At 38.5% G+C, this 21,418-nt stretch overlaps 1 protein-coding gene across 6 annotated transcripts in view; it reads right to left on the bottom strand.

Annotated features, from left to right (window-relative positions):
* Positions 1-21,418, bottom strand: part of dennd4c (DENN/MADD domain containing 4C) — a 201,057-nt gene that overhangs the window by 81,758 nt on the left and 97,881 nt on the right. For all 6 annotated transcript variants that reach the window (XM_081350713.1, XM_081350716.1, XM_081350715.1 and 3 more), the window contains exons 2-3: positions 8,110-8,420; positions 3,079-3,331 (exon numbers count right to left, since the gene is read on the bottom strand). In XM_081350713.1, coding sequence (XP_081206839.1) covers positions 3,079-3,331; positions 8,110-8,408 — 552 coding nt within the window. In that variant the 5' untranslated portion in view covers positions 8,409-8,420. The remainder of the gene's footprint in view (positions 1-3,078; positions 3,332-8,109; positions 8,421-21,418) is intronic.

Below are 21,418 nucleotides of genomic sequence, written 5' to 3'. Positions count from 1 at the left end.
AAAAAAACAAAAACAAAAAAAAAAACGTTTTAATGCATTTATTGCATTTTAAACATTAAACATTAGAACTAAACTATGCATTCTCAGAATATTTAAACAAGTAAACAATGAAAAAACAACATTAACATGAAAGGGACAGTTTTTAATAGCTGCTGGAATTATGCCAAGGTACCAAGGTACACTGGGAAGCATATATCAGTGGAAATATGCAATTATGCCCAGCCCGAAGGGGGGGGACTTGGAATACACATGACCCCAGGGGGCTGCATATTGAGAATCACTGGGGTGTCCAGCCGCAGGTGGAATATTTCAAACCCAGGGGTGGCAAGGTGGCTTGCCGAGGGAAAGACACATGCTCAAAGAGGCTTACAGTGGACTACACACGTGGGGGTCGCCCAGAGGCCGTGTTAGGTGTCGCCCAGCCTGCAGCTCTACAGATGTTTGTTAGCGAGGCGCCATGCGCTAGAGCCCAAGAGGATGCCACACTCCGGGTGGAGTAGGCCGTCACACCAAGGGAGCATGGTCGACCTTGCTGCTGGTAAGCCAAAGCAATGGCGTCCACTATCCAGTGAGACAACCTTTGCTTGGAGAGAGCCTTTCCCTTCAGCTTCCCACCATGACAGACAAAGAGCTGGTCTGAAGTCCTGAAACAATGCGTTCTGTCTACGTAAGCATGGAGGGTGCGTACTGGACAGAGCAGTGCCAAGGCTGGGTCTGCCTCCTCCAAGGGCAGCGCTTGCAGGTTCACCACCTGGTCTCGAAAGGGTGTGGTGGGAACCTTGGGCACATATCCAGGCCGGGGTCTCAGGATGACGTAAGAGTTAGCCGGTCCAAATTCCAGGCACGCTTCGTCAACCGAAAATGCCTGCATGTCCCCTACCCTCTTGATGGAGGCCAATGCAACCAGGAGCACTGTCTTCATTGACAGGAACTTAAGCTCCACTGATTGCAGAGGCTCAAAGGGAGCACTCTGCAGGGCAGTTAAAACCACTGAGAGATCCCAAGAGGGAACGAGAGGAGGGCGAGGAGGATTCAGTCTCCTCGCTCCTCTCAGGAAACTGATGATCAGGTCGTGCTTTCCAATGGACTTACAATCAACTGCATCATGATGTGTGGCAATGGAGGCACCATACACTTTCAGGGTGGAGGGAGACAACCTTCTCTCCAACCCTTCTTGCAGGAAGGAAAGCACGACACTGATCGGGCCTTTCGTGGGTTCTTGAAGTTTAGAAGAACACCAGTTGACGAAGAGGTTCCACTTCAACGCATAGGCATGTCTCGTGGACGATGCTCTAGCGGAAGTGATGGTAGCCACCACCGCTGGTGGTAGGGTACTCAAACCTGCCTCGTCCAGAACCACACATGGAGGTTTCAAAGATCGGGACGAGGGTGCCATAGGGTGCCCCGTCCCTGAGAAAGCAGGTTCTTTCTCAGAGGAATTGGCCAGGGAGGTGCTGTCGCGAGGAGTACTAGTTCTTGGAACCAGGTGCGGTTGTGCCAATACGGGGCAACCAAAATTACCTGCTCCTCGTCCTCCCTGATCTTGCGCAAAGTCTGCGCAAGAAGGCTCACTGGGGGAAACGCATACTTGCAGAGGCCCCGCGGCCAGCTGTGCGCCAGTGCATCCGTGCCGAGCGTGCCCTCGGTCAGAGAATAAAACAGGTCGCAGTGGGACGAGTCGTGGGAGGCAAACAGATCTACCTGTGCGTCCCCGAACTGATCCCAAATCAGCTGAACCGACTGGGGATGGAGTCTCCATTCTCCAGCGAGAGGCCGAAACCGAGACAGATCAGCTGCACGGTTCAGGTCTCCCGGGATATAAATGGCTCGAAGCGACCTCAGATGCTTCTGACTCCATATGAGGAGGTGGCGGGCGAGTTTCGACATACGGCGGGAGCGCAGACCACCTTGTCGGTTGATGTACGCTACTGTGGCAGTATTGTCTGATCGGACTAATACGTGCTGACCCCTGAGCAACGCACAGAAGCGGTGCAGGGCGAGACGTACAGCCTGCAACTCGAGGCAATTGACATGCCAAAGGCGCTTGTCCAGGAGCCCGCGGCATCATGTCCATTGCACATGGCACCCCAGCTCATTGTGGAGGCATCTGTTGATACAACAACATGCCAGGAAACTCGTTCTATGGGCACTCCAGCCCATAGAAAACTGAGGTTCGTCCACGGGGTGAAGGTCTGACGGCAGGTCGAAGTCACTGGGACTCGGAGCATGCCGTGTTGCCTTGCCCACCTCGGGACTCAATCGCGTAGCCAAAGCTGAAGCGTCGAGAGGAACAAGGGCTGCCTCGACAACCTTCGTGAAGACGCGAGGAGACAGGGCTAGCCCGAAAGGGAGAACCGCGTACTGGTATGCCTGCCCCTCGAATTATTATATATATATATATATATATATATATATATATATATATATATATATATATACTGGTATGCCTCATTTGCATATGTAAACATGACATTTCAGAAAACTTGTAATACAAAAAATGTCTGTCTCTATGTAAGTGAAAAACTGGAAAGGTTTTATGGTGATATCTATAACTTCAAAAATTTACCCTATCCACCTCTAGTGTTTCGGCTGTGAATAATGCACCTATTCTTTCAATAACAATTACAAGAAAATGGGACCCTTATTTCAAATGTTATACGGTGGATCCTTATTCAGGAGACATAGAACTTTCTAAAAATGTGGTATAACAACTTTTCCTCAAAAATGCCTACAGGGTTACACAATCTTGAAGATCCGGACCTGACTACTGTAATCCTGACAGTATTCAAATTTTTTACAAAATACAACTGTAATCTGATTACTTTGTTTTTTGACATAACTGTAACGAATTACAGTTACCAGAGTTTTGTATCCTGATTACGTAATGCCGTTACATGTATTCCGTTACTCCCCAACCCTGAATAAGGTGTATACTGAACTTGATAATTTAATATCACTGTCTTAATATATTAAAGCCATGTAAGCTAAGCATTTTATTTTATTGACTTTCTATGGTGGAGAATTGCACAATGGACTATTTTGTTTTATTATATTATTTTGATCTTCAGGCCAACTCACCATGCCACAGTTGAGGTTCTTGTTCACCTTGCAAAAAGTATGAGGAGGAGTCTCGCCCTTGTTTGTGATGATGACGCAGATGTCTGTCACAGCCAGTGAGTTCTGGGGCTGGACTGGGTGCGCTCGGCGGTATGTGATGAATATGCGCTGAGATGTGGCAGAGCTGTTGTTGACGTTTGCACAGCGGCCAAACGGTGTGGCCTCAATGACTTCACAACCCTGAATGACACGCTCTTTACCCTCGTACAGGACCCTACAACAAAGAAGAAACACTGATTAGCAATTTAAAGGGTTAGTTCACCCAAAAATTCTAATTCTGTCATAATTTACTCACCCTTAAAGTCCCACTGTGGTGAAAATCAAGTTTTTAATGTTGTTTGTATGTCTATGTCGTGTTTTTAATGTGCTTTAAAGGGGACCTATTATGCCCCTTTTCACAAGATGTAAAATAAGTCTCTGATGTCCCCAGAGTGTGTATGTGAAGTTTTAGCTCAAAATACCCAACAGATAATTTTTTACAGCATGTTTAAATTGTCATTTTTGGGGGCTCAGAAAAACACGCCGTTTTAGTGTGTATCCCTTTAAATGCAAATTAGCTGCTGATGCCAGCCCAAAGGGCGGAGCCTCACAAGCTCGCGCTCAGAGCAAAGACAATCTCATCTAATAATATCAAAACAGAAACTCTCAGTAGCGGTGTTTATTTTGACCCGGAGTCAGACAATAATGCCCACAGAGCCAGAGAATATATGCTGTATGGAGATAGAACAGGTATAGTTTAGTTTAATTACGGTTATAACTTATTTGTCATCTGCTTTTATCCACTATTAAAACAAGCCTGCTGTAGCAGACCCCATCCGAATGATGACCAAAATATACTGGAGAGGCGGTATTAACATTAAGTGACATGGCATCTGACGCACAGAAGCCATTGGCACATGATGTCACTATGCATATTGGCACATCCGGTCTTCATTGGCATGTGCCAGTGGATAGTGGCATGTGTCACTATCCACTGGCATTTATGTCAAATTTTGCATGATAGGTGCCCTTTAAGACAAACTATGTGCAAATTCATAAGTCAACACTATTGCAGAGTATTTTCTCTTTAAAACTGCAATGAAAAAAAGAGTCTCAAAAACGAGGTTTGAAATCGCTGGTGTTTCTGACGTCACAAACTACCTTGTAACCAATCACGTCAACGTGCTGGCGAGCTTTAGCATATCATTAACAGCGAACTAGCAGGGGTGCCTCGAAAGATTCCAGGTTATGGTAACCCGGTATGGTAACATATAACTATGTTGTGATGAACTATATGACTTTCTCCACTGGTGTTCTAATTTGTTCAAAGTGTTTCTAATGATTGTTAGAAGGCAGACTGAGATGGCGAATGTGAACAAAGTCTGTGTAGCATTAGCAACACATAATTAGCTGTTTGATAACATAGTCAAGCAAAAGGCTAATCATATTAATTACCGTTACGTGTCATACGTTGTAAAGAGTGATACCATTGTGCAGCGTTTACTTCAGTAAGTTGGCCGAGTGAATCAGTGAGCTGGTGTGAGTGGACTGGAGGCGGAGCTAATTAGCATATTCATGGATCCGCGTATACTAAATGAAGCAAGGGTGTAAAATTGCATTCAAGCTATTTTAAGGCATGAAGAATTTTTTTCACAGGAAAAAACTTTTAATTATGTAATTTTGGTGATCAAAGATGAGTTTTAAGGGATAAAAAAAGGACTGAGTTGTTCCAAACCTGTATGAGTTTCTTTCTTCTGTTGAACACAAAAGAATATATTTTTAAAAATGTTGGTGAATAAACAGTTGACGGTAGCCATTGACTTCCATAGTAGAAAAAAAATACTACGGAAGTCAATGGCTACCATCAACTGTCTGGTTTCCAACATTCTAGGTGGTGCTAGTCCATGTATGTTTTTGTTGTCAGAGAGAGTAACCTCTGAACTTAATTGCAGCCATCTTGTTTACTCAGTTGATGCTGATAGATAGTCACACAGTTAAAGCAGCTCAATCTCTTCATCATCTTTGCAATCATTTATAGAAGCTTTGTCTGTAAGTATTAATGCGTTTACTAGAAGCTTATTTTTCCTCTTTTGTTTGGAATTAGTGCCAGTAATTTTAGGATAAAATTGATATTAAGAGAGACTTTTCAGTACGATGTTATATGCATCTAGCTTATTATTGTGTATATTATGTTCAGTTATACCTTAAGCGAACTGTTAAAATTATTAATGTACAGTCTTTAGAAAACATTTTTTCCCTTTTTCTGTATTTCAGTAACTCTGTTCCACTTGCATTTGAAGTGGTGGTGTTAATAAATCCATGCTTCAGTTCAACTTTCTTGTGGAAGGAGTCATCTGTCTGCCTAGTTGAAGAAGGGGAATCTTTTACGAGGGCAGAATACATAACGATAACTATATTAGCATCCACACCAGCGACCAGTAATGCAGTTTTGTCGTCTGCCGCTTTAAATGCTCAAGCTCTTTAAAGCAGAATGGATTCTGATTGGCTGTCAATGTTTTCATATCATATATCATATATCATATATTCATATTTTCATATTTTCAATCAGCTGGAAAAAAGCATTCTGAAAGTGATCCCAACTATATTATTTCTTTGTGCCAGTGTGCTGTTATTGTTATAGTTGTGATGTGGACTCTGCTATTCTTTCATATTTAGAACGATTTCTTTATCATTATCGTTATAGTTATCGTACTTGGTGTTAAATGGGCTTTAGGCTGTACTCCAGCATAACTTTTCTTGTGATGTGCCAATCTTTTGTCTGACTTAATTTTCTGTTCTTACTAGAGTTGAACCACAAAAAAACTTGCCTTTTTACTGAATAGCAACATCTAGCAGTGTACAATAATGACACTGCAACCTTATGTTTAATTTGTCCTTGAAATCTTTTTTGTTTTGTTTTTGTGACTCACGAACAAAAATTAGAGGGCAGACTGTTGATCACTCCATTGTCACTCCTTTGAAAGTCCATTTCCCCAAAACTGTTTCAAAAAGTTCATAGACAGATTAACTCTATGTAACTGCATTGATCAATGTTTATATGTGAATAAAAGCCTAAATTAAATCTGGTCATCGCATAAATTCTATTCCATGTTTTTGCTGAAAACCTGACGCTAAAATATAGCCTAGAAAAACATGCTATATTTTCGTTGAATAAAAAGATTTACTTTGAAAGATTGAAAAATGACTCAAAGCTAAAATAATAAGTCCTTTTTATATTCAGAAGCTTTAAGCCGTGTTAAATTAACTGTCCTTTAAAAAAATATGGTAATCTGCTGTAGCACCATAGTACTGAATAATAGGTGGTGTGCTGTTCAGGCACCCATTTATGCAGAGACACTCTCTCTGGACTCCAAATGGGATATGGAGTATAGATTTAAAAGCTTTAACACAGTGAGTGCCATAAAATGCCATACTAGCGACTGCGAGTGCATTACATCATATCGATATTTAATAGTGTAGCATGGTGAGCGAAGACAAGATACAATGGGTGTTGAGTCATGCCTTAGAGTGTGTTTATTTTAAATCACAATGAACATTTACTAAAAAGGGTGATTTTAGTGATAACTAAAAGGGGAAATGGTGTCCTTGCTGTGATTTGGTTATGGTGAGGATCAGGGAGGGTAATGATTCAGGCAGGGGTGGGACTGACAGTGGCGAAATAGTAAGCTATATCCATAAAAGAGTGAAGACCTTGAGCTGAATTTTAAAACTCACTGTCAGCTGATGCTGAATGGAGACCACAAATAGATTTTGAATGCATGTGCCCCACTTCTGTTATTCAGCTATGGATATGGGATAGGTTGATTATGACAAGAAAAATGGAGTATATATGTAGGGTGCGGATTGTAAAAAAAAAACTAAAATAAAAAACTAAAATAAAAAAAATAAAACACAGAGGGGAGGATATTTGAATGAAAATATGTAATTCATATAAAATGAAGAGTAAAGATACAGAAAGTAATTGTTTAAACAGAATGAACTAAATTAAATACATTTTTAACAATTAACCTAAATTAGTGTTGTAGTACTTGAGACTGGTCTTGGTCTCGAGACCGCTCTTGAGACCATTTCTTAAGGTCTTGGTCTTGTCCTTGTCTCAACCGCATTTGTACTTGGACTTGTCTCTTGTCTCAGCCTTAGATAACGGGATTGTATTTCAAGGCTGGTCAACACCACAACTGTGGGGATAAATTTAAACTAAATTGCCGGTGCACTGTATGAATTTTGTTAACATAATTGGATCATCATTGTAATTTGATGTAAAACTTTCTGCTTCAAATGCAACCCATAACTTATTTCTAATTTGATTTATTTTATTACTGTTGTATCAAGTCTGTGTATTATTATTATTGTATCAGTAATAAATCACTCAGAAATTAGTAAGGTATTCAGCCATCTACCCCTACAAATTTGTATTATCTTCATTCCATCATAGTCCAGAATAAGTCGTAGTGGTGCACACATTTTACTAGGCTGCTTGCAACACTGAATGCTGAAAATCTGTGTGGGTCTCATGAAATTGGTGGCAGCAACAACAGTGCTTTGCACTGACTACAGATAGACTTGGTTCATGTCAAGGATGGCAATAGCTAGTAAACTACTGATCTGCCAATTAAAAACATTAGATCTAAAATTATTACATAATATTATTCCAGTTACCGTTCCACTCTGAAGAATATGGACACCATTTTATTAAGCTTGTCCGTTTTGATAAATTACCTTTGCATTTTTTTTTGTCATTAACTTAAAAAGTCCTGCAATAGGGTTGCATGATTATGACAAGAATTTCCAACGAGCCTGGATGGTCTTGATTCAAACGGATCATGCAGACACTCCCAATGCTCTTGCAATAATGAGAATTACTTTTATGGCTTCCACACTAAACAAAGTCATAAAAACCTGTTTTGACTTCATGTTTGACTTTTGTTTACATAATAATCTGTTCAAGGGTACAGATACACAGAGGGACAGCCATTCACACTAAAAACTCACCCAACGTCAATGAGTGGGGGCTTTCCATGACCCCTCTTGTAACACAAGAAGAGTTCTGGGCTCTTGAGGCTGCCATGGTTGAGATTGGCCGGCTGGCCGCTGTAGGTGCTCTCAATGCATGTGAAACCTTCAGGCACAGTTTCTCCAGCAGACTTGTTGATGACAGCCAGGTCTGTGATAGATGCCTTGGGTCCACTGGACTTGGTTTCAGATAAATCCTGTTCTAGTGGTGTGGACTTGTCTGTGAGGCCAGCTACAACGAAGTAGTCTGTCACACGGTGACCCTTATCCTCAATCATGGCTGAGCAGACCTGTTTGGAAAGAAGCAACTGTTGATTTTGTACATTTCTAGGTTTTGGAACTTTTGGGCACTTGTGAACATGTAGCAAGGTATGTTGTTATGGGAAGAAGGAGGTGGGAACCGGCGAACGTTTCACAAACTTTAATCCAAAATAAACACAAAACGAAAGTAAAAGAGGCAGCCCCTCATGGACGACTGCCGCACACTCATAAATAAAACATAACATAAAGTCCAGGCCTGGTCCTCTCTCGTCCTTCCCTGCCGTTGCTCCCCCTTTTACGCTTCCAAAGCTACGAGATAGGTTTTCTATTTTAATATACTTAGAAGTATAATTTATTTCTATGATGCAAAGCTGAATTTTCATCAGCCATTACTCCAGTCTTCAGTGTCACATGATCCTTCAGAAATCATTCTAATATGCTGATTTATTATCAATGTTGGAAACAGTTGTGCTGCTTAATATTGTTTTGGAAATTGTGATACTTTTTTCAGGATTCGTTGATTTATTTATTTTTTTTAAATGCCGGTTCTTTAATTCTAAATAGAAATCTTTTCTAACAATATAAATCTTTACTATCACTTTTCATCAATTTAACACATCCTTGCTGAATAAAATCAGCTCGCGCTGCACACAGTCTTGGCTGACACTGGCTCAGGACCGTTTGCATAGGCTGTGTATTACAGGTAATTTGGTTTTGTCTGCATATATGTTTTTTTGACTCTAAAAAAATGACGGCACCCATTGACTTGCATTATATGAAACAGCAAGGACCAATGATGTTCAGCAAGTGATATTAATGGTTAATTGATCAATTAAATATGTAAACACAAGTGGACGGTCTCTTCAGAAGACTTGAATTAAATCGCTCCATTCAAATGGATTACTGTTACACTGAATCTTGTGGTATCGTATTAAAGTTAGAAATTCCAGTACCGTGACCACTAATTCATGTACTTGTAAAGTAACTATTTTCTACACAGATCTATGATTTGATTGAATATATATTGGTAATTCGTTAAATATCGCCAGCTAAAAAGTAAATAGTACTTTTACTGAAGTCATTTTTTGACACCAGTACTTTTACTTGTAATTGAGTATTTCAGCAATGTAACAGTACTTGTACTTCAGTAAAAATTCTCAGTACTCTTTCCACCTCTGCCGCTCAAAATGTACTTGATTGGCTACAATGCTCATCGATGCAGCCTTTCATGCCATGATCTAAATATAACGCTATAAACACTTTTTACGATTAGTTAACCTTGAGAGCTGTAATAGTAAAAACATGCTAAAAGCTTTTGAGAGTTCCACATTTAATACTTTACATGTAATGTTAGCCAATCAAAGAAGTGGGTGTTTACACTAAAGTCTTACAGCAGACACACCCCATCAAACAGAGCGTTCAGAGGGATAAAATCAGGGTAGGAAAATTGCCTTTTATTTCTGAATTATGAAAATGTTTGATGTAAAAATCATACTAATATTATATGCACGACATTGCACACCAGGAAACATAAAATAATGCCATTCATGGCCCCTTTAAAATTAGGTGAAATTTAAATGGGCAAGGCTTAAAAATACATTAAAAGGATAAACTTTCATGATTATGCAGCACTGCAACATTATGTGAGCATAATTGCTGTTTTTAAATTTTGACATTACATGTAGCAAACTTACTTTTTGGAAAACTTTAACAATTTTTTTTTCTTTACTTTGCAGCTGCCAAGATTAACTAATTGTGAAAAGTCAAGTCAACTTTATTTATATAGCGCTTTTTACAATAAAGATTGTTTCAAAGCAGCTTTACAGAGATAACAGGAAAATAATGCAACAAAGTTTGTTTCTAGAAGAAAATAGCGTCACAGTCCAGCTTAAGTAATGGTTCCTTTTGTTGTAAAAAAAAGTTGTTAAAGGTATAGCGGAGGATTTTCTTTTTCCGGGTGGGTAGTGTAAACTATTGGTCCACCTAAGTGTCAATCATTCTGGTGATATGTTTACGTAAGGCCGTCGTACGTGCTCGTCCCTTAGTTTTCGCTTTCTGCGCATGCGCACTTTCAGGTGTTTATGTGTGGTGAGCTAGAGCTCAGCCATTCATTGAAGCTCGCCGTTTCACCGGGTCCTTTGAAAATGTCTGAGGGTCGCAAGAGAAAAAGTTTGTACGAACTGTATGAGAAGAAGAGAAAGGCCTCAGAAGAGAGAAACAAGATCAGAGTGTTTTTGGGAGATTGTTTCACACGATGGCGTGCGCTGAAAACACAGGTTGGGCTTCCCACTGATGCCTCAGTCGCGAAGTTTCTACTTGACAGGTAAAGTTTGGCATGCTATTTGGAGAAAAAGTGCAAATCTTCTTTTGGAAAGTAATCTTGTATGAGCGATGCCGACAGCAACTTGTAAACAGAGCGTGCACGAGGAGAACCTCGCACACGTTTAATAGGCGTTCCCTATCGGGAGCAAGTAGAGTGTTGCGCATGTGCATTTTTTCAAAAAGTGGAGAGGGCGGTTCTTATCTAAAATTCGGAAAGATCCTCCGCTATACCTTTAATTTAGTTTATTAATATATAGCCACTCTGGAGAATGGTGTCAATGCAGGCAGATCAATAATATTGTTGAATATTAAATGAAATGTCCCCAACTAAGCAAGCCAAAAACCAAAGGCTGAAAAAGGCGACAGTGGCAAGGAACCAACACTCCATCAGGTGACAGAATGGAGAAAAAACCTTGGGAGAAACCAGGCTCAGCCAGTGTATGATTATGATTCAGGCAGCATTATAGGTCAGAAGTCAGATTGGATTGGAACATTCAGAATAAAAAGTGATGATTACAGCATAATATTTAGATCTACTTCCACTGAATAGAAGGTTGCAGCAGTGAGCCCATCCACAGATCCCAGTCAGATCCCCGTCTGTTGAGCACATGAATGCTATGACTTTTCCATTTCCATCTGCACTCTTACAAATGCATCATTCATTATAACTAAATCAGTGCAAACATTATGTAAATAAGATATTCATTGAGCAGCACAGACATCATCATTGATTATAATAGGAGTTTTGGTGAAAGTGCAGAACACAAGTTGCTGACCTGCGCTAAAATTAAAGTGATCTACAGCTCCAGTGATAAAGGGTTAATTATTTGATCAAAACCATTTAGACACTGGTTTCATCTACAGATGCATAAACAGCAATAAACAAATGTCTGACTGTACATGAGTCCTCCTCACACATAAAAAAAAAAAAAAAAAAAAAAAAAAAATCACTGATCACAGATTAGGCATTAGAATTAACACGGTTACTTACATATTGCAGTATTACTATCGGGTCCATATCTTTCCTGAAAAGTCTGTTTGCAAAGTATGTGAAGAATTGCAGCTTGTTTAACAAAGTATACACAGTAAAATGAATGAAGCAAACAAATAAAGCCCTACACGTTTTTAAGCCCTACTGTTCTAGTAGTTTATCTGTTTTCAATATAACGCAGCAGTGGGTTGCGGCAATGATGTAAAGGTATGAGTTGATCTGTGCACGCAAGTCTTGTGCTGATATATTCCTCTCTATTACGTAATAAAAAACAGAAAGTAAGAAATGAGTCAGTTTGGCAACTTGGTTTCAATAAAAAACTAGTTAGTTTTTGGACTAACAAGTTAGTTTTGAGTTCTGAAAATTGCGGTGTGTTTTTATAGTGAAATTACTTCTTGTATGTAAAAGATCAAGGAAAACTTGATTTCTCAGTTCATCAGTTCATGACTCCTTTAAGTCTGGTTCTTTTATAAAAAGAGGGTTTATTTTTAAGTAAACCTGAACCCAAGATCCGCAAAACAAAATACACAACCTTGTACCAACAAGCAGCCCTCCTACAATGTGAGTTGCTTTGTTCTGGGATATGCATAGAAAAAAATAAACTGAGTGCATGGCACAGTAGGCATGGAATCATACACACAGAGTCTAGAGAGAGTAACGCCAACCTGCACTGCTGTCAATGAAGCTGAGACTATGTAAAAAATAATGTGAACTCTTAGCCATACCAAACTGTGGAAGGGCACAAAATAATGCATTTTTAATGTTCTTGACATGGCTGTATACAAGCCATTGTTTTATTAGCGCTTACTGTACTAAGGCTCACCCCTAAAACCCCAAACCTTGTGAACCAGAACATCCAATCTAACCTAACTCCAACCAGCAACCAATCAAAACACCCTAGCAGCCATCTAGAAAACCCTAGCAACTGAAAGTAAAACTGAACAACACAACTACAAGTGTTTTTTTTCCCTTCATTTTTCAAAATGTTATGAACCTAATTTAAGCACTCCATTTATATCACTAACAATATCACAGGGATTAAAGTTCTCCGTCGCTACGACGGATTTCCGTTAATTGCAGCAAGTCCATGACGGATTTCCGTCATTGCGTGTTCCAGTCTGTCCTTAAAGTCTTAAATTCACTTTTCATAATTTTAAGGCCGTAAATAGGCTTTCATTTCTCAAATAGTGTAATAAATATCTTAATTTTAGTTTGAATAGGTCTTAAATTAAGGAAAGACGAGGTGTATTCACCCTGCTGAGGGGGATGTGATCAAAGCCTGGAGTGGAGCAAAAGCACGTTCCTCTCTCCACTCTAAGCACTCTGTAATCACTCCGCTCATAGTCCACTCCGGGTTTTCATTTACCGCTCACGGAAAGTGCATGTCAGGCTACAGCTGAGCGCTGAGGTAGAACTATATTTCAGTGACACACTTATAATGCAGGTAGGGCTGGGCGATATCGATATAAAAAATATATCGATATATTTTTTAAATGCGATATGGAATTAGACCATATCACATCGATATAGTTCAAATTTGCGCTGTGATCCTTGCTCCCCGCGCCTCCGCTCCTCCTTTTCCACACTGCGTGCGTGTTTAGAGCATGTCGAATCATGACTACTTCAGAAAACCCAGCACAATAGGAACTACCAGGCAGGCAGTGACATAAGTGTACGCTGAAATAAAGTTTTTCACCTCAGAAAAACGGACTTTCTTGTCCTGTCAGTCGTTATCCTGTTCTCGTAGCGCACACTCAATTGCACGCGCAAATTCAGCGGCGCGCGCTGTATTGCTTCACTGATCAAGTGCAAAAGAAACTACGAGCATGCAACGCCGTTACGTTGTAAATTACACGAAATAAAAGTAATGCAGGTATGATTCTCATTCTATTCACCAGTTTCCATGTTTCATTAACAGTTATTGTTAATATTGTGTATTCACCATGGTAACTGTCGTTTCCATATAACCCCAAAATGCCACTATTTTTCTTTGTGTTATTTTTTATATTTTTAAATGACTGTAGTGGCTCATACCAACATTGTATTAACAAAAACTAGTTTGGGACTGCTATTTAATAGCTTTAGCCTAGGCCTAATGTTTACAGTGCTATGCTTAAGTTTAGACACACTAAAGTTGACTAAAAAGAGGAATAAAAAATCATCTTTTGGAAACTGAACTTAATGCCTTAATTTGAAAAAATAGGAAAAATCCAACCTTAAAGGACACCAATTTTCTTTGTGAATAAATAATGTATCGTAAATAAATAAATGTTCTTCCTTAAAATACAGGGTGCATAAGTTTGGACACCCCTATGTTAAATTCCCATAGAGGCAGGCAGATTTGTATTTTTAAAGGCCAGTTACTTCATGGATCCAGGATACTATGCATCCTGATAAAGTTCCCTTGGCCTTTGGAATTAAAATAGTCCCACATCATCACATAGCCTTCACCATACCTAGAGATTGGCATGGTTGTATTTCAGTTAGCCTAATTGCTAGTTTGATTTGCATTGAGAGATGATCTTATGGAAAGTATCTCTAGGTATGGTGAATGCTATGTGATGATGTGGGGCTATTTTAATTCCAAAGGCCAAGGGAACTTTATCAGGATTCATAGTATCCTAAAAAATAAATTAAAAAAATACTTAAAAATAAAAATCTGCCTGCCTCTATGGGAATTTAACATAGGGGTGAAGAACATTTATTTATTTACGATACATTATTCATTCACAAAGAAAATTGGTGTCCTTAAAGGTTGGATTTTTCCTAATTTTTTAAATTAAGGCATTAAAGGTATAGCGGAGGATCTTTTTACTTCCGGGTGGATACCCTACACTATTGGTCCTCCTAATTGTCAATCAATCTGGTGAATTAATCAAACTTTTCAAAAAGTGGAGAGGGCGGGACTTATCTAAAATTCGGAAAGATCCTCCGCTATACCTTTAAGTTCAATTTCCAAAAGATGATTTTTTATTCCTCTTTTTAGTCAACTTTAGCATGAGTGTGTAAACTTATGCATAGCACTGTATTTATTAGTACTAGTCTTTACTATTAGTCATATTCTTACAATTTATGTTAAGTAAAGGGGAAAAGTAACTTACTTGTGTGTTAACAAATTTTGTTTAAACGTGTTATAATTTGCATATATATATATATGCAAATTATTAATTATATTAGTATGTTCCATGCCTGGTTTTCATAGATTAAAATATAGCTTTTAGAATACGCCTACTGGCAATATTAAAGCGGTTTAAAACGTCTCCCCTTAAAACGCTATTGGTCTCGACTATTTAAAAAGTTAAAGGAATATGACTTGGCCTAAAAAAAAAATTTCAGTCAGAAGAATTTTTTTCACTTTAATCCCTGATATCAGTATTATTTATAAAGATAATGTGTCTATTTTTCTAACGATTTAAAAATGTGACTATGACTCATGGGAGTGAGTGAAATTCTTACCTTGAAAAAGACAAGGTGCACTGTTTTGAAAGTACTTCTCTAGAGGGTTTACTAAATCTATAATCTCCAATCCAAGAGAAACTCAAGTCACCCCACTAATTAGATGTTACATGGTGACCTGCCATGTAGAAGTAGCTTACAGAGCACTAATTACAGGTACAGCCTACCCTAAGCATCCTGAGGTTAAACGCAATGCTTCAGGACACAACAATTATAAAACAAGATTAAAAAGTTCCTGTGGTGCTCCTATCCAATATTAATCTGTAAACTTCACATCAGGGCTACACAATTTTGTCAAAAATCTTCTTTTTTTTCTTTTTTTTGTGACAAATGTGATTGCTGAATACTGTGATTTGAACTTTGATATGGGTAAGCATTCATCTCATGAATTGTTGAACAGCAGCCGGTTAGATATAATAGTACCAAACAATATGTCAACCAATGTACTGTGTCTCCAAATTAAATCATGATTTGTCTATGCTATGTTCTACTGCTAATATAGTCCAGTCATTTTATGAAAAAAGTTAGGACAAATTGCAACAGAGGCAAACTCAACTGATTTTGCATCCTCAATATGCCCTGAATAAGAAAAAAAAAAAAAAGCCCCGAAGAATCCCATTAGGGGAAAGTTCAGAAAAAGCCCAAATATAGCCTATTCATTCTTTTCTCACGTGAATAGGGTAAAAATTTGAACCTTTAGATATCACCATGAAAATTACTGAGTTGATTACTTACATCAAGACAAACAAAAAATGTATTACAAGTTTTTTTTTTAATTGTTTGTTAACATGGGCAAACGGTGCATAATCTAATTATGTATGTGCTCATTTGCATAAATACCACAACAGATCTAAACATTGGGTATAGCTAGGAGAAAATGTCTTGTTGAATCTTGTTGACATATAACAGTAAAATACTTAATGTTAAGGTCTGAATGGAACCAATTTAGGCTACCCATGAGCATTAATACATAGAGGCAGGGAGAAGTACTTTAAACCAGCCTTTATTCATTATTATTGCAGAGATTATTTCACCAATAATAGTTGTACCACAGCTCAACACACATCCAGATGTTCCCAATAATTTGTAGTTAATCACCAGGTATGTTTTATTAATGTAGGTTGAATAATCCATGTAGGAGAAACAAAAGGAAATCTTTCTTATCTGAGTGACAGCTTAGTGACAGTTGATTGACAGTTGAGTGGACCTTGAATGAATGACTGAATCGTTATGGTGACATTTGTTTGCCTCTATTGTCTTTTACTGTAAGATGTCAACAAGATTCTACAAGACATTTTCACCTGGCTATATCCAATGTTTAGATATGTTGTGTTATTTATGCAAATTAGCGCATACATTATTATGTACTGTTTGCCCATGTTACCAAAAAATGTAAAAAACAAACAAACTTCTAATAATTTTTTGTTTGTCTTAACGTAAGTAATCAACTCAGTGATGTTCATGGTGATATCTAAAGGTTACATTTTTTTGCCTATTCACAAGAGAAAAAGAAAGAATAGGCGTATGAATAGGCTATTTATGTCTTTTTCGAAACTTTCCCCTAATGGGATTCTTTGGGGCTTTTTTTTTTCCTTACTCAGGACATATTGAGGATACAAAATCAGTTGAGTTTGCTTATGTTGCAATTTGTCCAAGGTTGACCCCCATTTTGGCTTAAAATGACTGGACTAATAGGGCTGAAACAATTAGTTGACATTATCGACAACATCAACAATGAATGACAAGTAATTTCATACTACTAAATTTTGAAAAAACAGGTTTTAATAATTAGATCAAAAACCTCAGCACGTAATAACCTAGAACACTTGATGGCTGCTCTGACAAGTCAGTTAGGAACCTGGGTGTGACATTTGATAGCAATCTTTCATTTGAAAGCCACATTTCAATTTGTAAAACCACATTTTTCCATCTTAACCCTCTGGGCTTCTTCGTAAATGGGTTACACTTAGCTTCTTTCCGGCCAAAAAAGACCGAAGCCCCTCCCCCAGGAAAACCAATGAAGTATATTTTTGTTCAATAATATTTTTTTATTATTATTTAGAATTTTTAAAGATTTTTATGATACTTTGCATTAATTCTATAATTTTTATGAGCTATTTTTTCCATTAGAATTAATATATATATATATATATATTTTTTTTTTTTTCAATAAATGCAACATTTCACATCAAAATAGAGTGCAGGCCTAAAAAAAAAATTCAAGTGAGAAGAGCGCCATCTAGTGGCTTTAAAAATATATAAATGTGTGTAATGTCCTGTAACCGCCTATAGGCTGCCTATAGCTTTTTTATTTATTAAGTGTGCTTGCTGAAAGCAGCACACTTATTGTTCTTCTTAAGTTTTCTTATTATTAAGTGTGCTTGCTGAAAGCAGCACACTTATTGTTCTTCCTAAGTTTTCTTCTTCTTAATATTATTATTATTATTTCCGGGAGAAAAATTTTGGCCAGCTCCTGCGCCTAGGCCCTTTGAGACAGAGACACCGTTCCAACTTTAAAACGTACGGTCAGTACCAGTGTAAGTTGCTCGCGAAGATGACATCACGAGTCCATGTCGTTTGTCCGCCATAGTGGATTGAACAGAAAGCGAAACTAAAGTTTCACAGGTCACAAATTTGGTCCGAACTTCACGAAACTGGACGTACATGATCCTTGGACCAAGCCTCACAAAAGTTACTAGAAGGATTTTTGATTTTTGGGAAGCGTTTGCCCGTCACAGCCAAACGAAATCAGCGGCGTAGTCGCCAAACAGGAAGTCGTCCATATCTCAGGAACTCTGTCACGTATCGAAACCAAACTTTATACATGAACTCGGGACTCCAATGTGAGGAAGCACAAGATCTGAATTTTGTTTAATTTATTTTTTATTTCAGGCTAATAGACAAACCCATTTACCTATGTCTATGCAAGAGTTTCACCTTTTAATGTTAATGCATTTAGACAGTAGGTGGCACTGTTGTATTACATTTCACAGAGCTGCCAAGTCAGTGTATAGACTGCATTCGTTTTTACCAGGTTTGTCTTAATAAATGCAGCCATGAATTTCGTTTTTTGCATTGGTCTAATTTAATAATCTTCATTTATTAATATATACAGATTTGTATGCATGAATTGTGCATTTCCAATCCTCAAAGCAGTTAATAAAAAAATAAAAAAAACTTTATACAAAATACATCATGCTCTTCTTCGATAACCGAACAAACAATTCATTGTCTGTAGCTGTGTTTGTGCGCACGGGAAATATGCTGCGCATAACAATAGAAAACAAGGAGAAACGCACAGTCACATGCTCAAACAATCAACAACGTCGCTCTAGAGGTGCGTTGTGGACTTCACGGGGTTTTCCGGCATCTTAAGTTAGAGTCTAATCCGAAGGGAGCGAACATGTTCAGTTCGAAGGGCACTGCGCACGGCATAGGGAATAAGGGAACATCGATACATCACTTCACAGGAAGTGGAGAGCGATGATCACACACCCAACTGTCATTTCGCGCACCACGTCATCACCAGTCAGAACGGTCATAACTAACGATGGAGGAGTTTACGTATGTGTGTAAGTAATACATTTCGCCATTGTTATACAAATGACAGTATTTTTAACGGTTATTGTTGTGAATATTACATATACTATTTTTGATGATTATAATTTACCTCAGTGAATGCAGCCAGCTTAGCTAGTTTGTGAAGTAAAGTGATTTTATTTTAGGTAGTTGTAAAATAGTGCAATATAATTGTAAATATATAATATAATAATAAAAATTAAAATATGAATGTAGTCCTATATATATTTGTTATATCATAATCTGCGCGACTCCGTCGTTGACTTTCTTTGATGACATTTGCTGGGCGTTTCAATTGAGCGGTTATTGTCAGTGAAGTCCACTTCAACTGATATACTGTGCTCAGGGAGTAGGGGAGCAGTGAACACTGCATATGGACCCTGTCGAATGGAACGCACATTAGATGTGTAAAAAACAAGTGGAAAGCGCGAGTGCGCCGCTGTCTCCTTTCCACAAGCGCTTGTTCTCCTGTGGCGTCTGTCGTTGCTATGCAACCATGAACTGCGCTCTCCATGATGACAAGAGCTGTGTCTGAAATCGCTCCCTATCCACTATATAGTGCACTATTTAGGGTGTTGGCGATTTTGTAGTGGTGTCCGAATTCTGAGTGAACGACATTATTCCCTACATTCTTCACTACTTTTACCCACAATCCTCTCTGAATTCGAGTGTACATAGGATGTAGTACACTTGCTGAGACACTATTTCCCACAATCCAACACGATAAGGCGACAGAGCGCGAATGAAAAATAAACAAAAATGTCACCATTGCAACGGTGCACGCGAGTTAGAAAACAATCATTTATAAGACCAGACGCCTGGTTATTTATTTATATATACCGTTATATCTATATTTGAAAAATCAAATGTGTTGTGTAGTGTTTTGTTCGCTTTTATTTTCACATATAAATGTAAAAAGTAAATAAATATGACAAGCAAGTGTTTTTATTATCTTTTTTTTTAAATCAAATAACGCAATAAACGTGAAAAATACATACATACAATTGTTACATACAATTCATACAGCCAAAAAAAGGAAATATTAAAGATGGGTAGGTAATGTTTATGACAAATTGTCCGAGCTCTCTGGCGCGTGATAATTATGTCAGCGTCCAAATTCTTTGCTGATGTAGTGCACTCAACTGCCATTCACTATGTAGGGATTAGTGAACAAGTGAGCGGTTTCAGACACAGCTAAGGAAGTATCAGCAAAAGATTACTAGATTTCTAGCCCTTGCATTAGCTTTACTACTAGATATATTTATGGAGATGAAAAATAATAAGGCGCCCTGTACAGCTATGATCAGCTTTTCGGCCGAGCATTCAATGTTGTTACGCTGCAAGCTGATGGTTCGTTGCTGCCGCGCTCTATCACTCGCACGCCATAAAGAGCAAATTGTTTTTTAATGTTTTAATTTCGTGATTAAAATGACATAATTTGGAAGCGGATAATTTCCTCACAAACAGCTCATTATGACTCAATGTTAGAATGCTGCACCTACACTGGATAGTGTGAATAAGATCAGCGCAACGCAGACCACTGCATTGACAGGGTAAAACATATTATCTGTCTACGGCCAGGGCTCAGCGGAAGACAGAAAATGAATACCGGTGTAAGTTGCTCGCGAAGATGACATCACGAGTCCATGTCTTTCGTCCGCCATATTGGATTGAACAGAAATCGAAATTAAATTTTCACAGGTCACAAATTTGGTCCGAACTTCACGAAACTGGACGTACATGATCCTTGGACCAAGCCTCACAAAAGTTACTAGAAGGATTTTTGATTTTCGGAAGCGTTTGCCCGTCACAGCAAAACGAAATCGGCGACGTAGTCACCAAATAGGAAGTCGTCCATATCTCAGGAACTCTGTCACGTATCGAAACCAAACTTTGTACATGAACTCGGGACTCCAATGTGAGGATGCACAAGATCTGAATTTTTTATTTTATTTTTTTATTTCAGGCTAATTGACAAACCCATTTACTTATGTCTATGCAAAAGAGTTTCACCTCACACTTTTAATGTTAATGCATTTCGACAGTAGGTGGCACTGTTGTATTAAATTTCACAGAGCTGCCAAGTCAGTGTATAGACTGCATTCGTTTTTACTAGGTTTGTCTTAATAAATGCAGGGCCTGAATAACTTTTGATGCATCGGTCTAATTTAATCATCTTCATTTATTAATATCTACAGATTTGTATGCATAAATTGTGCATTTCCAGTTCTCAAAACAGTTAATAACAAAAAAAAAAAAACCTTAATACAAAATTCACTAACCGAACTAACAATTCATTGTCTGTGGCTGTGTTTGTGACCGCGGGAAATATGCTGCGCATAACAATAGAAAACAAGGAGAAACGCGCAGTCACATGCTCAAACAATCAACAACGTCGCTCTAGAGGTGCATGCGAAGTTGACTTCACAGGGTATTCTGCCATCTTAAGTGAGATTCCAATCCGAAGGGAGCGAACATGTTCAGTTCGAAGGGCACTGCACACGGCATAGGGAATAAGGGAACATCGATAAATCACTTCACAGGAAGTGGAGCGCGATGATCACCCAACTGTCATTTCGCGCACCACGTCATCACCAGTCAGAACGGTCATAACTAACGATGGAGGAGTTTACGTATGTGTGTAATGGTGTGTTCACACCAAACGCGAAGTGTATATTC

This window comes from Scardinius erythrophthalmus, assembly GCF_964197995.2.
Source record: "Scardinius erythrophthalmus genome assembly, chromosome: 2".
NCBI lineage: Eukaryota > Metazoa > Chordata > Actinopteri > Cypriniformes > Leuciscidae > Scardinius > Scardinius erythrophthalmus.
Note: the sequence above shows the minus strand (reverse complement) of the source record. Positions and strands in the feature narration are given on the sequence as shown.